Source organism: Podarcis raffonei, chromosome 6 (assembly GCF_027172205.1).
Source record: "Podarcis raffonei isolate rPodRaf1 chromosome 6, rPodRaf1.pri, whole genome shotgun sequence".
In the NCBI taxonomy this organism is placed as follows: Eukaryota; Metazoa; Chordata; class Lepidosauria; order Squamata; family Lacertidae; genus Podarcis; species Podarcis raffonei.
In genome coordinates, this window is record NC_070607.1 from 3,201,524 (window position 1) to 3,218,731 (window position 17,208).

The 17,208-nt window shown below is 45.6% G+C and overlaps 1 protein-coding gene across 1 annotated transcript; it reads right to left on the reverse strand.

Moving 5' to 3' along the window:
• Window positions 1–2,884: 2,884 nt before the first annotated feature.
• TADA1 (transcriptional adaptor 1) lies at window positions 2,885–16,024 on the reverse strand. The gene is made up of 8 exons (XM_053391219.1): window positions 15,823–16,024; window positions 12,808–12,899; window positions 12,380–12,445; window positions 8,722–8,819; window positions 6,143–6,352; window positions 4,676–4,827; window positions 4,410–4,572; window positions 2,885–3,627 (listed from the first exon to the last, which is right to left on the reverse strand). The coding sequence occupies exons 1-8, from the start codon at window positions 15,894–15,896 to the stop codon at window positions 3,475–3,477; spliced, it is 1,008 nt and encodes a 335-aa protein (XP_053247194.1). The 5' UTR covers window positions 15,897–16,024; the 3' UTR covers window positions 2,885–3,474.
• Window positions 16,025–17,208: the final 1,184 nt, after the last annotated feature.

The following is a 17,208-nucleotide window of genomic DNA, read 5'->3' on the forward strand; positions in this document are numbered from 1 at the left end:
TCTCTGTCCCAGGGGCTGCCCAGGGGCAGAGGAGAAGGGGGGACTGCCATTGCCAAACTCCTAGGGGGCTGAGGTCCCTTCGCCCGCCCGCCCCCAAGTTGATGGGCATTGCTATTCAAATGGGGGGGGTGCGCTGTGGCATGGGGCTTACCTGGCACCCCTGCTTAGCTTTCTTCTTTTTTCTACACATCTTTAAAGTTACAAAACTGAGGGCATTCCAGTGAAATCACTTATGTTTTTACATCCATTTGAATGTTCTTAATAAACCTAGACATGCAAACCTTGGCAGCTACCACTAGTGATTACAACCATTTTGCATTCCTGTTGTTCTCTTGTGTTCTGCTGCTAGACGGCATAGAATCAAACCCAGGGATGGTAGTGCAGGCACAATTGCATGACCACTGCCCCTTCAGCACGAAAGGTGTGCAGCCTTAGCTGCTGCCAGATGTGGTAAAGCAGAACACCACTCCGGCAATAGCCAAGAGCCAATGTACACCAAGCAGTTCCCTTCCCCACCCTGGCACGCCACCCATCATTTGAGGCCCTTATTTGTGTGTGCCCTCCAAGGGAGGTAGAAAGGGTGACAACACAAGAATGGGCCTTCTCTGTGGCGACTCCCTGTTTCTAGAGTGCTCTCTCCAGGGAGACACACATGGTGCCATCACTATCGGCCTTTAGGTGATAGTCAAAAACATTCTTATTCATCCAGACCTTATCTTTTAGTGGGGTGGGACAGAAGTGGATCTGAGATGATGATGATAGATGATATAGATGATAGATAGCTAGATAGCTAGATGATAGATAGAGATCTGAGTCGTCAAAGGCGCCTAGGGAGTGGTGCTCATCTCGCTTCAGGCCGAGGGACCCGGCATTTGTCTGCAGACAGATCATGTGGCCAGCATGACTAAACCGCTTCTGGCACAACGGGACACCGTGACAGAAACCAGAGCGCACGGAAATGCCATTTATTTTTTGTAAGTTGCTTTGAGTGCGGGAGAGTGGCGAATAAATAAATAGAATAAATAATCAGTCTTTCCCAAAAACAGACACTCCAGCTTGCCCCACCCTCTGGCACCAGCAAGAACAGCGCTAACACCTGCAGAAGGGAAGTTTTCAGGGACACAGCCATAGGCATGAAGGCTGAAGATGGTCATCATGCACACACATGGATGTCAGGGCAACCAGAGTACTTGATGTCACCGGATGAGAGTGTGACAGGGAGCTAGTTTGGCACGATCCTGCTCCCTGATCATGCACTGTCTCAAGAAGTTAGGAATACTTCGCAGAATCCGAAACCAGGGAAAAGAAGCGGCGGAAGAAGAATGGAAAAAATTTAAGGACTATTTAAAGAAATATTATAAAATTAATGACAGTTAGAATGATGTTGGACTAAAGTAAATGGTTACTATTAGGAATGGTTAAGACAAGGAGAATAAGGATGATTAGCTTAAATTTATAGTAAAATAAGGGAAGATTTGCTGAACAATTGACTAGAATTTCGAATACAGAAACGGGAAGCACGGGGAAGTCGAAGAAGAAAGGTTTAAGAAATTAGGACATGAAATGGTACTTGTTTTTTGTTCTGTTTTTGTCCTTTGATTGTTTATGTATGTTTTGTTTGTATGAATATAAAAATTGCCTAATAAAAATATTATAAAAAAAAAAAAGAAGTTAGGAATACTTCATGCCAGCTGTTGCCCCATCTATCCCCTCAGCAAACCAAGGCACTGCCAAGTGGGAGAGCATTTAGGAGCAACTCTGTCAAGTGCTTGAGACACACTCACCATTTCAGAAGATGACCACAGAACAGACCCACCACCTACAACAGCAGAAGAGTGCTCAGTCATGAGAGAAAAAACACTTGGGTTCCCATACAGTAGTGTGTTTTTCCCAGGAGAGAGAGGTGCAGCCTTCTAGCAGACCCTGAGTCTAGGATACATCGTTTTTGTGTCCTCCTTTTCACATCAGAAGAAATAAAATTTATACTAGTCTCACCGGACATAGAATCCAAAGTAGCACTGGAGATCTAGCATGGCTCAGGTCCCGGTTCAAACTCCAGTTTAGCCATGCTATCAAACAAACAAAGCCTGTGTAGGGGGCTTGTTCAAAGAGCTTCATGCACGTTAGCGGGTAATCCTTATAACAGCCTGAAAGGCAAGTTGGTTAACATCCCCATATTGCAAATAGAGGGTTCAGTGTGTAGCTTGCCTCAGGCCACCCAGAGTATTCATTGCTGAGGTGGGATTTGAACCAGGAACATTTTCATTTGTAACTCAGTCACAGAATCACAGAACTGTAGAGTTGGAAGGGACCTTGAGGGTCATCTAGTCCAACCCTCTGCAGTGCAGGAATCTTTTGCCCAATGTGGGACTCAAACCCATGACCTTGAGATTAAGAGTCTCATGCTCTACTGACTGAGCTATCCCAGGTTAAATCTATTAGCTACTACATGACACCAGTGCAAATGGATTTCAACAAGTCATTATTACCAAGCTTCAAGTTCCCACCTGTTTAATGGGGATCAAGAGCAAAACTTTTAATTCTATGCATGTGCACTGAGAATTAAGCCGCACTGAACTTAGTGGCACTTACTTCTGAGCTAACATACACAAGCATGTTCCATTGAAATCAGTGAGACTTGCTTGCAAATAAATCTAACAATAGTGCTGAAAGGCAACATGGCTAATTTGGGGCAGTCTAGCACATTTGGGGTTGATTGTTCTTTGGTTTTATGAACTCTCTATGCTTAAATTACTTTTCAGCAACACTGTAATGAAAAATTCATGTTCAAGGGAATGCATTGGTGATTTGCCACTCTGACAGTAGCTGGGAGACTGGCTGTTGATGTTTTACTTGAACAAAACTCAAATTTGAAAGAAAAAAATGAGATAAAAAGATTCTCTTTTATGAGAATTGTCTTACAGCTGATTTTATTAACGTGGATCAATATTTTTCCCTTTTGTCATACATTATATAAACCCAACACAAAAGCTCTTTGCTATGTACAAAGCTCTTTGCTATAGTTGCAAAGGCAGCCCAGGGCAGCGGCTCAAACTGCAGCCCTAAAACTTGGCAACTCTAAGAACCAGCCTCTGTCAATCTCTGGCCACAATCCTTCATTCCATGAAGGGAATAATAATAAGAACAGGTTCTCCACAGCAAACAATGTCACTTTTCCTTTTCCACAGTGACACAAAACTATTTTTGGAATGACTGCCATGCACTGTGATTAAAAGAGGGTGCCGGGGCAAAGCATAAGCATTGCTGAGGCACTGCTCTTTTATCCTTTCTAGAAGCAAGCACAAAGCACTCTGGTTTCTCAAGCAATATTTCCATAGGAAAGAAGTCCACATTTCCACTTGGGAAAGCTAACACCATAATGCAAGTCCTGTGATCCCAAAGTCATAATGCCCAACTGGCAGGTCCAGGAGATAGCAGCCCAGCCGATCGTCAGCACTGGCCACTGCTTCTGCCTCAGCATGTCAGGAGTCCTTCCTTTGCAGCCAGCCGCTGCCGATGGATCTTGTCCTGCTGCAGCTCCTCGTGGTTTGGGTGCCAGAGCTTCAAGATGATCCTTTCAATATTGAGGGCATAGACTGTGTGTGCAGGAACCACTTCTCGGTGGACCTACAGGTTACATATGAGGAAATTTTGTTAGCAACATATTCTCAACTTAAAAGGCCTAAAATGTCCAACTGGAACTAATTGTGTGTTTCTTATTCTTAGTGCTTCATACACTACATAATCCCCAGTCCAAGGGACAAAGAGTGTTTGATGCATGATGTGCTAATTAATTTTTCAAGATATACCTTCTTCCTTTTGGGAAGGGCAGAATGTGTGCTCTGCAGACAGAAGCTCCCGGGTTCAGTCCCCAGCCTTTACAGTTAGGGCTGCTAGGGGCCCCTGTCAGAAATCCTGGACTTCTGCTGTCAGTCACTGTAGACAGCACTGAGTTAGATGGAATGATAGTCTGACTCGGAATAGGGCGGCTTCCTATGTTCCTAGCATACAGTTTGAGAATTACTGTACCAAGAACTGTAAGGTGAATATGACCATGTGTTACACAACATGCATAGCTAAAAAGTGAGTCGTTGCCCTGTCCGATAATGTTTGCGATTCATAGAAAGATGGCTTGATAAGTGTATGTAAGATCAGAAGTACATAGAGTGGGGACTGGGCCTGTTTGCCTAAATTTTGGAGGCTTCAGTAGGAAATTAAATTTAGTTCGCTGGAAAATCTAAAACAGTTGCTGGGTTAACAGCTAGATACAACCTGGAAGTTTATGTAGTGCATATGCACTTATACAGAAAAGAGCATTTCCTTCCTACAGTCCCAAGGTTACTTATGTTGGGGTTTTGCCAGAAAACACGCTCTCCAAGCCAAGCTAACTAGCAGCATAAGGAAGTTACCTGCAGAGCTTCGAAGAGGTCATACATGTTGACTGGTGGCAGAGTTGCTGGAGAGGTGTCCCCAGAACATGCTAGGAGTAGGGCTGCTTGCTGCTCAGCATCGTCAGGAGGTGGGTGGGAAGCCAGGTTTTGACCAGGAGGGGGAGCTAAGCACGTGGGAGGGCTAGAAAAAGAGAAATAGGGAGGGAAAAAGGAAAGAATGAAAAACGCTAGTTTCATATTCTAAAGTTCTGTCCTGCACCACATTAAAATAGGTACTTTCTTACCACTCAGTTAAGTTGTTGTAAGCAATAACACTATTCTTCAGATAAGGCTGTGGGTTCACATTGCTTCCAAAGGCATACTTGAAGTGACCATCTCTGAGACGGTAGGCCTTTCTCCTTGATATTATAGATGCAAGGATATCCTTAAGATGCTTCTGCAGAGACAGAACTCATATTTACTGCTCATGATGAGTACCAAGAACAATTCCCAGTTCCCGTCTTGTGATTATTACATTGTAAATACTTTGCACGACACCCAAGCCTGAAACCAGAACACCCACTGGTCAGGCTGCAGAGCTTTATGCCAAAGAAATTGCAGACTGAATTGTTACCCAGAAACAACCCAGGGAATCAATGCATCTCATTAGCATGGCCACACATCAGCCTGATCCCAATCTACACAATTTATCTTCTAAGAAGATGACCCTGGCAGACTCAGTGTCAGGACCCCCACTCCAAGCAGCAACAGGGACTCATAACTGAAATGAGGAAGGATGGCCAGAGTTATTGGGCTGGCGGCACTGGAACTAGAGCTGCTGGAAACTGACATAAGCCCTTTAGATTAAGGGCTCTTAGGAACTTTTGCTAATTCATGTTTGCCGTGTTCCAGTATAAAGGCAGGGAGGAGCAGAAGAAATAGTGGCCCCAGGGTTAACATCAAAAGCAGATAACAGACTAGGGGAGATGTATCCCCATCTTAACTTCCCCAACTTCACTCCCTCACAATCTGTTACCCACAGTCCTTTATCCTCCAGCCCAGCGCACTTCCAGAGGTGCCTGAAGCAAAGAGAATGGGAACCTCAGGTGGAGAAGGGTTCAATTACCCTCACCCACAGTCTGATGCAGGATGCAAGCCCCTTCATTCTGTTTTATATGTGAATGGGGTAGGCATGTGAGAAACAAGCATAAGGTCCTGAATTCTGCAGACACTTTTTGCAAATCACAGGCCTAATGCTCACATTGGTGACGCCTCTTCTCTGTATTCACACTGAATCATCACAGAAAAGCAGAAGGCAAGTCAGTCCCTGTACTTGTGAGTGTGGTAGAGCCTGGTTGATCTTTGGATCATGGCCAGTGCACATATGTACAACTAAGAACTAAAAAAAAGAGAGAAAGCAAAAAGGTTGAGATGCTTAGAAATCCAAGGCAGGGAGTCAGATTTTCATCAAAACCAGATATGGCTTTGTTTTCTTTCATTCAGCACTTAAGCCAGTATTAAATGCTTTATAAAGTCCAAGTTTGTATGCCAGCAGGGTTACAGAAAAAGCTCAGCCTGCCTTACTCATACTCTGAGAAATAACACTAAAAGTACTATCATATATGCTTGCAAAGGCTGGTTTTGTTTTGTGGGTATCTGTTTTGCTTATTTCTATAGTGATAGCTAGTTTTAATTCCATACCATACACAAAATAAGACGTTTTCTGCCTGCAGCAAAACCAGGACCACATGTGTCCTTCTGTGTTATCTCACCTCCACAGCATAGACAACAACTGTCACTGCCTCTTCAGTGACATTATCCAGTCCGTGCTCATAAGCAGTGACAATCATCCTTCCCTCCAGCTGGCCCCAGGTGGGAAGCATCATTGTATGTGAGCAGAGCTTCAGATCATCATCTTCTTGGGGGTCCTTGGCCACAAACTGCTGAGCTCCAGATAATGGATTCTGAGGCTGGAATCGGTGCTGTTAAGTATAACAATACATTTCAGCTGTCTAAGCTAAAACACTGAGCGAGATTAAATAATGCTCCATTTGGACACATAACCTGCCACTTTCTTAAGACTTCAGAGAGATAAGAGAAATTAAACACATTATTTTATCATAGCAGCCCCCTAAACTGCAATCCTATACGTGAAGAAAGCCCTACAGAGTTCAACAGTACACACTATGGGATAAGTGCATATAGGATTGAACTCTTAAGGATATAGATCACATCTGCAGCTCCACAGAAATACACAAAAACAGTGTGGCATCCAACTTCTTACTGGGCATTTCACAATTATTCCTACCCAGTTTATTTATGTATGCATTCTTATCATGTTTTTGCAATTTTATCACCAGCATGTACGTTTATACAGTCATACCTCATGTTACGTCTGCTTCATGTTACGTTCTTTCAGGTTATGTCCCACGGTGACCCGGAAGTACCAGAAAGGGTTACTTCTGGGTTTTGCCGCTCGCGTATGACCAGATGCGCAAAATGATGTCATGTGCATGCACAGAAGCGATGAATCGCAACCCCCGCATGCACAGACGCGCCGCTGCGGGTTGCGCTCTTTTCATGTTGCGAACGGGCCTCCGGAACAGATCCCATTCGCAACCAGAGGTACCACCGTACATGAGTTTAGTCTATTCAGCTATTCAGTCTATTGTGTGACTAATTCTCAAAACAATATTCTTCTGTCTAAGCCTCTTTTATATATTTGCACATTAAATAAACTTCTTAGTTGCAAGTTGTGAAAGACAGGAGGCCTCTTGAGCATTTTTTCCCATTTATTTGAGTATAAGATAGAACTCTACCAATTTTAACCATATGGCTGGTTATGCTGATTTTATTAATGTAAGCAATTTGTAGGCTACTTTTAGTGTTTGTTTTTTAAAAAGGAATTAATAAAACAAAACATATTGTAATGTTTCTACTTTTGAATTGAACATAATTCCCTTCACATAGCCGCCATAGTTGAGAGCACATTCTCCGCACCAAAAGCAGTGAATATTGTTTCTCATTAATCTCACTTGCACTTTTGAGAGTCCCTATCTTCATGCTTGTGGAGAAGAGATTGATAATATTAAAACTGTATCAGAAGACACCTCAAAAACCAGAAGGGGCAAAGCATGACTTGCCATGTTGGAAGGTGTGTCTTTAATACCCATACATCTTTAGAACTGCTGCGAATAATGACATCTACTGGCTCCCTAAGCTATTCTGCTTTTCTCCTTCCCTTTTCCTCCTCCCATCCAAGCTCATGCAAAAGCCTTTGAAATTACGTTATGCAAATTTGCCTGTCCTTTTAATGTTGGCTGTTGCATCTCTCTTATGTGTGCCACTGACGGCCATCTGAGGGCTTCTGCTGTAGTGGCACCTCATATGTAGAACTCCCTGCCCCATGAGGTTATCTTCCCCTTTATTTGTGTTCTGCCAGCAACTGAAAACTTTCCTTTTAAAACAAGCTTTTATTTATTTTATTTCATACAATTTATACATCACTTGATTGTAAAATAATCTCGAAATGGTTTGCAAAAAAGATAAATCAATAAGAAAAGTTAACAACAATTATTTAAGACTTTCCTAAACTTTTAAAATAACAATATACTAAAAACAGATTAAAATTCACATCAATTTTCTAAGCATCTGGATAGGATTGTCTAAAAAAAATGTTTTAGCAAGTACCCAAAAGAGTAGAGTGAAAGCACCTGCCTGATATCAATAGGCAGGGAGTTCCAGAGAGCAGGTGCTGCTATACTAAAAGACTGAGTTCTTACAAATGCAGAATGGTTATTAAGTGGCACCTATACCAGGGCCTGTTTCACTTTTGATTTTATTGCTACTCAACTGTATCAGTTGCTGGTGCTGCTCTTTTGGTGTTTGCTTTCAGCTGCTGTTTCTGGCTTCATAATTTGTATTCTAATAGTTGGGTCATTGTTGCTTTTGTGTTTGCATTTCATTTGCATGCCACTTTGAGCAACTCCTTTGTGAATGGCAAAAAGTGGGATATTCATATTTTTTAAAAAAATTCTAAGAAGTCTGCCAAGTTACTGTTGGCCAAAATTCCAGTCCCAGGTCGAGTTCTTCCCTTTGCTCTCCCAACATCATTATCTGAAACATTTCCACACTGCTAAACCACCTCAGTGGCTACCACTGGTGGAGGTGTGGAAATGCACAGCGTAGGGATGCGCCTGGTGAACTGTACTAAAGGTTTTGGAGAGTGTGTCAGGAACTTGAGCTGGGGCTGCTATTTATGATAGCAGCTCTGCATTTTTTATCATGTTGGTTTCCAACATCTAGGCTTAGTTTTCCTCTTTCTAATGCACGTAAGAATGGACAAACTTACATCAAACTTCTGCCGAACGGAGGAAAACTTTTTCTTCCCCTTGGGCTTCCCCGGTTTTGTTGCAGAACCTCCTGTCCATGGCAAAGAGCCAGCACCCTCTGGAAATGGAAAAGAAGAAAACAGTAAGTCTTAGATTTGGTAAGGATCTAAACCTCCATTGCACCCTGCCCAATTTAAATATCCTGGTCATCACCGTCTATCACAAGTGCCAGAGATTGCTTATGCTCTACTCCAGCAACCTCAGCTTCCCAAACCACAGTTTCCACTTTTCTGGGCTGAGCTATTTTCTGCCACTCACACCCAGCATCACACTCATGTCTCTGAACCACAGTCAATATATTTTATAGTGTGCTCTCTGGAGCAAAAGGACTCCTTTTTATTATGTGTTTATACATTACTTACATCAGTGGGGCACTTAACTGGTTGTGATACTGAAGAATGGCATACTTTGCAGCATAAAGTTTGAAGTGCAGCACAAAGTTTGGCAAAATGAGGAACACAGCAGGGTTTCCCTGATGAGAGTACAACTGCTAGAAAGCTGGGGTGAGGAGAACCAGGGGAAGCACAAGGCCACCAGGGCTCCCTACAGCACCATATTGTGGCAAAAACTCAATGGACATGGAAGAGCAATGATTACACAAAGACAGAACATGAATCTCAGTGACACTTGATAAATAAGAGTGTGCTGCTTCAGGGCATAACAAAAGCATTTTTGAAGAGAGATAAAAATAGGCCGCTTTGACTTATGATAATCTGTCCTGAGTCAAAGAAGAGCAAATTGTCATCTTCTCTTGCAAGCTCCAAACTGTATTTTAATCACTTTCACAATAAGTCTTCTACCTTACTCCCTGAAGGACTGCTGGAGAATGTTCTGTGTGTGGCAGCTCACAAATCTATCCAATTAGACAGAATCAAGGCAAATCTTATTTCCCAACACATTCGGGATCAGACTTGTACTTCTGAAGCAGAATTCTGAAAAACATTTAACACTGCAGTCTCAAGCACACTTACTTTCATTTCAAGTAAATGTGCTTATGAGTGTGTTGCTTCCACTATCCTGACTTTACTGTGTAGTTTATGCTCAACATAAGGTTTATTTAATCTTAAGACAAGCAAAATATGGGCATTTCAACCTGTTCCTACAAACTAGGTACCGTATTTTTCGCCCCATAGGACGCACCGCCCCATAGGACGCACCTAATTTTTTTGGGGGGGGGGGAAATAAAGAAAAAAAAATTTTCCCCTCCTCAGGCACAGGGCAGGCACGGGGGAAGCCCGAGCTTCCCCCGACCCCAGCCCCCAGAACAGCCTGCTATCCACAAGCCTAGGGAGCTGCGCCGGTCTCCCCAGGCTTGCGGAGAGGTGCGCGAAGCCCGGGGGCGCTCTTCAGCGCGCACCAGGCTTCGGAATGCAGGCAGCTCTGCGCTACCCTCCGGAGCCCCGCACAGCTTAGTGCCAGGATCCAGAAGGTGTCGCAGAGCTGCAGGAAGCCCTGGAGCGCAGGCAGTTCCGCGCCACCCTCCGGAGCCCCGCGCAGCTTAGTGCCAGGATCCAGAAGGTGGCGCAGAGCTGCAGGAAGCCCTGGAGCCCAGGCAGTTCCGCGCCACCCTCCGGAGCCCCGCGCAGCTTAGTGCCAGGATCCAGAGGGTGGCGCAGAGCTGCAGGAAGCCCTGGAGCGCAGGCAGTTCCGCGCCACCCTCCGGAGCCCCACGCAGCTTAGTGCCAGGATCCAGAGGGTGGCGCAGAGCTGCAGGAAGCCCTGGAGCCCAGGCAGCTCCGCGCCGGGATTGGGAGGGTGGCGCAGAGCTGCAGGAAGCCCTGGAGCCCAGGCAGTTCCGCGCCACCCTCCGGAGCCCCACGCAGCTTAGTGCCAGGATCCAGAGGGTGGCGCAGAGCTGCAGGAAGCCCTGGAGCCCAGGCAGCTCCGCGCCGGGATCGGGAGGGTGGCGCAGAGCTGCAGGAAGCCCTGGAGCGCAGGCAGTTCCGCGCCACCCTCCGGAGCCCCACGCAGCTTAGTGCCAGGATCCAGAGGGTGGCGCAGAGCTGCAGGAAGCCCTGGAGCCCAGGCAGCTCTGCGCCACCCTCCGGAGCCCCGTGCGGCTTCGCGCCGGGATCGGGAGGGTGGCGCAGAGCTGCAGGAAGCCCGGGAAAGTCTGCATTCGCCCCATAGGACGCACACACATTTCCCCTTCATTTTTGGAGGGGGAAAAGTGCGTCCTATAGGGCGAAAAATACGGTATGCTGCTCAGACCTATTAGTCCCACTGTACAGGGTTATGATGAAGCTGGCAGACTGCTCACAATTAGCTCAAAGAGAAATCAACCCAGATGGTTTGCACTTGTCATGCGTGGGGCTGATGAGAGGATGAAAGTCTCCAGTTTCTTCTGGGGGCTTTTAAGCCTGAGTCATAGAAAGGGAGGAGGAGGAGGAGGATAAAGAGATTTGGTGAGCAATCTACCTGCATCCCCAGGTGAGGAGGCCTGAGAGAAAGGCAGGAAAAAGTACAGGTACCCAAAGATCTGAGGGTATGATCACAGTGCAATGATCACAGCTGCAATCGTAGGTAGAGGGGGAACTGTTGGCCTTCCAACCAGTCAATCAAGTTTGATATCACCTTTGCCTATTTGCAGATATTTACGGTGAGGCAGCCTAAGGAAGCATTCTAGGAATAGCTACAACTGTCCTATTTAAAAGAGAAGACTCCCTGGAAAAGACCCTGATGTTGGGAAAGATTGAGGGCACAAGGAGAAGGGGACGACAGAGGTTGAGATGGTTGGACAGTGTTCTCGAAGCTACAAACATGAGTCTGACCAAACTGCGGGAGGCAGTGGAAGACAGGAGTGCCTGGCGTGCTCTGGTCCAGGGGGTCACGAAGAGTCGGACACGACTAAACGACTAAACAACAACAACAACGTCCTATTTAAAAAACCACAGAGAGAAAATGAATGCTGCTTCTGTGTGCTTCATTCCAACTCCCGTGCCAAGGCTTAATATGAAAACTTCAGGGTCCTTCCTCTATTCATATGTGCCCCATTTTCCTGGGTCTATTCATTCTGCAGTACACATCTGCAACTGAAGTTACTTATCAATAGCATCCTTAAGATCCCTGCCAATGTCATTTACAATAATGAAAGATATATATATTTCCAGGTTTCAAAGAAAGCTATTTTGGAAAGGAAGCAGCTCTTTTTGTTTCTGAGAAGTACCGTATTGGCTCGAATATAAGCAGCACCTGAATATAAACCACACCTTTAAAATTGGAGGGAGGGAAAGAAAAAAAGAAAATATACCCAAATATAAGCCGCTCCATTCCTTGCTGCTCCTGGCTGCATAAGGGGGGGGGGGAGCTGCGCTGCGTTGCCGGCGGCCTTTCCCCTTCCTCGCTCTCTCCCTTCCCGACCTTGGGGGAGAGGATGGGGGACTACACGTGGGGCGGGCACCACTTTGCCATGCTCCTGGCGCTGTTTGCCCTGTGCTCCTGGCTGCATACCATAAGGTTGCGAAACAAGTGAGGCTTATATTCAGGCCAATATGGTAAAACAGACTCAGCATGCATCTAACCATACTAAAATGAATATTAGAATTGCTGCTGAAGTAAACACACTACAGCTCTTTCTCCTAAAGTCCAGGTGCATGAGCATTTTAACAGTCGACTTACCAGGTGCAGAAACCAAGATCTGGCATCGTGTGAGAATAGCCAACAGGAAGTCATTGTGAGAATGGACTGCCAAAAGAAAAGAAGTCCACATAAAGATGTCAGCAAGCCATCTTAAAAGAAAACGTGCACTTGCCTCAGCATCATATAGTAGCATGGAAGATGCCCCTTGAGTCTACACAGCAAGTCCTGAACTAGATACAGAACTAGAGGAGCTTGAGCAATGCCTGATGCAATCTCAGAAACCAAAGGGGTGGCTAAACATTGTCTTCATTGATCATGGTGCAATTTCAGTGCCCTATAGTTCAACCCACCCCGTGGCCTGCTCATAGCTGAATCATTTCATTACTGTACAGTATTGCAGCTAACCCCCAAGTTCAGCACGAGATTCATGGAAGCCACATAGAGCAACTCACATATAGTTTTCTTACCATTGTCTTGTGTGAGGAGCCTCCGTGCTTCTAGGTCAAACTCTTCTTTGCTGATCTTTTGCTTAAACCACAGCTTCAAATTAGCCCAGTATCTGTGAAATATATAAATAATGTACCCTCAATACTAGCCTTCGCTTCTCAACAATCTGCTCTTTCCCTCTTCAACCCTTTAGGAGAGGCTATCATGCAGTTTCATACATTAGAGCAGTGGTGGCCAAACTTGGCCCTCCAGCTGTTTTGGGACTACAATTCCCTTCATCCCTGACCACTGGTCTTGTTAGCTAGGGATGATGGGAGTTGTAGTCCAAAAACAGCTGGAGGAACTTAGAGGAACCTCAGGGGTTATTTAGTCCAAAGACGAGCAGAACTTCAATCAGAGTTAATTTAAGGAACAATTTGACCATCAGGACTCTCTGTTGAATATCAGAGCCTGGAAACAGAACATAGCACTATGGAAAATTATGTAACTGCAATACTCAATCTGAAAATAATAAAGTCGAATTTTACACCTCAAGTTCCTGGCTCCAGCATAATCCTACGTGTACTAATTACACAATCCAAAGAAAGCAGCTGGAAATTGCCATGGAAGTGATTCAGTTTATGCTGGCTTTTTTCAAGGCTTCCCCTGGGGTAATTAAAAATTGTGTTCTTTGCAATTAAACCATGGTTATATTAAGGGCTTTCTTTCTTTTTTAAGAAAAAGAGGTACTGGAACTTGTTGGCCATTTTTTAGGGGGAGGACGTCTCTTCTTCGCCTGCTTGCCCCACCACGGGAGAAAAATAAAACAGGTAGGTGGTCTTTCAACAACTCGTCTACATTACAAGCCATAGCTGACTCTGTCACAACTGCCTCTCCTCCACCCCACCGCCATGTACTGCCCCCCTAAAAAAATAATAATTCTGGGCATTTCAATTCAGTGAAGGGCTGGTAGATCTCTGCCCTAGTAATTCTTGTCTGTTTTGTTTTAAATATATATTAAGCTGCAACAAGAAAATCTGTCTACGGACGAATGCCAGCAGGAAGATCAAGGCAATTAACCAACAACCAGTTTAAATTGGCATTAAACAATATTAGCTGAAACACAAAATATTACATAAAGAAGCTTACAAATGTTACACTGCGCATCACAGAATTACCTATTACTGAAAGTAGAAACTAGCTTCACCTTTCCCACCTACCCCTTTCCCCTATATACCATGTGTTCTTTGAAATATTGAGGCAACTCAAACAAGCTTATCCCGGGGCTTCAGGGCCGGTCCAATGAAATTATTTATAATTTTATTTTCAGCTTTTACAAATATTTTGACAAGAAAAACCGAATCTTTACAAATTTAATTTACTTCCCCCTCGACTTCCCTCCCCTCCTTTCTGAGGTGATTTATTTCATATATTTTTATTACTGCATATCCAATTAAAATATATTTACAAATTTTCCCTTATCTTCCCCTTGTCTCTTACTGCACATTTCTATATCAGTCCCACTAATGTTTTAATTTGTTTACAGTGTGTCTTCAAATAGTTCAATAAATTTCCCCATTCTATTTTAAAAAGAAGAGTGGTCCTTGAGCTTTGGGCACCTGAGGTGAACTACAAAATGCTCCTCTGTAGATGCAGCTGTTTCTGCCACTGTGGCAGTGGGCAATGCATTCCTTGGAGGCCACATCTGCTACCCTTGCAGATCCTGCCACCCAAGGTGGTCACCTCACTTTGCCTCATGGCCCTGCAAGGTTTATATTCTCTCCAGAACAGGGCACTGTGCTCTTATTTAGATATTCCTATTCTATTAGACAAGCCTACCCAGATGTTTAGGGATGCGGGTGGCACTGTGGGTTAAACCACTGAGTCTAGGGCTTGCCGATCTGAAGGTCGGCGGTTCGAATCCCTGTGACAGGGTGAGCTCCCGTTGCTCGGTCCCTGCTCCTGCCAACCTAGCAGTTTGAAAGCACGTCAAAGTGCAAGTAGATAAATAGGTACCGCTCCAGCGGGAAGGTAAACGGCGTTTCCGTGCGCTGCTCTGGTTCGCCAGAAGCGGCTTAGTCCTGCTGGCCACATGACCCGGAAGCTGTACACCTGCTCCCTCGGCCAATAAAGCGAGACGAGCGCCGCAACCCCAGAGTCGGCCACGACTGGACCTAATGGTCAGGGGTCCCTTTACCTTTACCCAGATGTTTAGAAAGTTTGTGTGAGTTTCATGGTCTATTCCATTTTGGTTCTCTGCCTCTCTCTCTCTGGGTGTGTTTTTAATTAGGGTTGTAAAAAAAAGGTAAGTGCTGATTTTTATTGTTTTCATCTTTTTTTGTTAAACCACCTTGAGAGGTCCCTCCACATGCACCTGCTTGCCCACTTGCAGGTGCCCATAAGACCCATTCCGCATGTGTGGGACCCCGACTGCGGAGTGTGGCGGCGACCCTTTGGAACTCCCTGCCTCTGGAGACCGAGCAGGCTGCGCTCTTCTGCACCTGGTCAACACACACCTGTTGGGGCAAGGTTAGACCCAAACGTTTGGAAATGCTGAAGTGAATTTTGATCCATTCTGCTGGTATTTTCACTTTTAAGTAAGTCGGCTTGTGAATTTCCCTCGATTTCATTCTCTTTTCCGTAGACCGCGGGGAGGTTTGGTTTGTTTGCTTTTCGTACGGTGGAGTGATATATAAATTTTATGAAATAAATAAAACGAGGACGCTCTTTCCGCTCGACGCCACTTTGATGCCCGCAGCGAGATGTCGGCGAGCAGAGATTCGGGGCGCCGGAACAAAGAAATGAGAATGTGGGGAGGCGAGCCCAGAAGCGAAGTGAGGTCGGCGGCCGCGGAAGGACTCGGGCAGTAGCCGCCCGTCCACCCAGCCACCCACCTATTTGTGGGCCGCCCCGGCAACGCCCGCCCTGCGGGTGCGAGGGACAAATCGAGGCCGGCGCTCGGGCACGGCCTACTAGGCCCCTCGCGCAGGGCGCGGCGGCTAAGCGGCCGGAGGAGCCGAGAGACAGAAGGGGAAAGGGCCCCGCTCCTCACTCACTGCTTGACGTTCTCGCCCAAAGCCTCGCTCAGGTTCTTCTTGGCCGCCTCCAGCTCGCTCACGTAGGTCGCCATGGCTCCGGGCGCCGCCCGCCCGCCCGCTCCGCTTTGGCCGGCCGGCCCCGGCGCGCCAACCTCAGAGACGATCCTTGACGGATTCGTTTTGCTTTTTGGTTTCGCAGCTCCCGGCCGTAATTGCTCCGCTCCTCTCGCAGTCGCTCCCAGAGTGACTGACTGCCTCTGACTAGTCTAGAATCCGAGAATTGTAGAGTCGGGAGGGACTCGAGGGTCATCTAGTCCAACCCCCTGCCATGCAGGAATCTCAGCTCAAGCCTCCAGAGCTGCTTAATGAACCGCCAAAGGAGGAGAGTTTCCCACCTTCCTAGGAGGCGGCTGGAGTCATAAAGTGGAGGGAAGCTGGGTGCTGAGGAAAGCCTAAACTAGGCTTCGGGGCTGCTGTTCTTGGATGTAACAATCTCAATTAATAGGAAAATGTTCTTAAGTCACACCTGCTAATAGGTAGAAGGGCAAAATTCAGGTCATATTGCAGGGACAGCCAAGTGGCCACAAAGTAATTTTATCTAGCAACTGGCAGACAGCTTTTAATCAAAATGTGGCAGAAAACATTCCCACTCCTAAGAAACATCTTTATGATTTTTAAGAGATAAGACACACTAAACACTTCAGTGTTACATTGCTCTTTGTGATGTGCACAGCCCCAACCAGCCCGAGCGCATGTGCACCATAAGCAAAAAGCTCTTACCTTTAGAACAATTCCCTACAACCTGAGCACCTCTGGTTGGGCAAAATACATTTCCAGCCCCTGAAGCAGATTAGAGCTGACCCTAAAAATATCAAAGCTGGCCAGCTCTGCATTTCAGCCAAGGGACTTCATATTTTGAGGTAATTTTAATCTGTTTTAGTGTTTTAACTTAAATATGTTTTAAAGAATGGTTGTGATTTTTTTTCTTGCTTTATCTTTTCATAAACCATTTTGAGGGGGGGTATTTTACCACTAAGTGGTGTAAAATTTTATGAATATATGCCACCCTTCATCCATGCAACACAGAACTGAACTTACAGATCAGATAATAATTAATAATAATAATAATGAATAGTAATAATTTATTATTCATACCCTGCCCATCTGGCTGGGTTTCCCCAGCCACTCTGGGCGGCTCCCAATCAAGTGTTAAAAACAATACAGCATTAAACATTAAAAGCTTCCCTAAACAGGGCTGCCTTCTTTTAAAAGTAGGATAGTTGCTTATTTCCTTGACATCTGATGGGAGGGCATTCCACAGGGTGGACGCTACCACCGAGAAGGCCCTCTGCCTGGTTCCCTTTAACCTCACAGCGAGGGAACCGCCAGAAGGCCCTCGGAGCT

What these genes read in the sequence shown, in the direction of transcription:
- TADA1 (XM_053391219.1), bottom strand. Translation starts at nt 15,896, where the DNA reads ATGGCGACCTACGTGAGCGAGCTGGAGGCGGCCAAGAAGAACCTGAGC. An exon ending in TACAACAACTTAACTGAGTG is followed by an intron (nt 4,573 to 4,675) that starts GTAAGAAAGTAC and finishes CTCTTTTTCTAG; the next exon opens with CCCTCCCACGTGCTTAGCTC. An exon ending in ACCTCTTCGAAGCTCTGCAG is followed by an intron (nt 3,628 to 4,409) that starts GTAACTTCCTTA and finishes TGTAACCTGTAG; the next exon opens with GTCCACCGAGAAGTGGTTCC.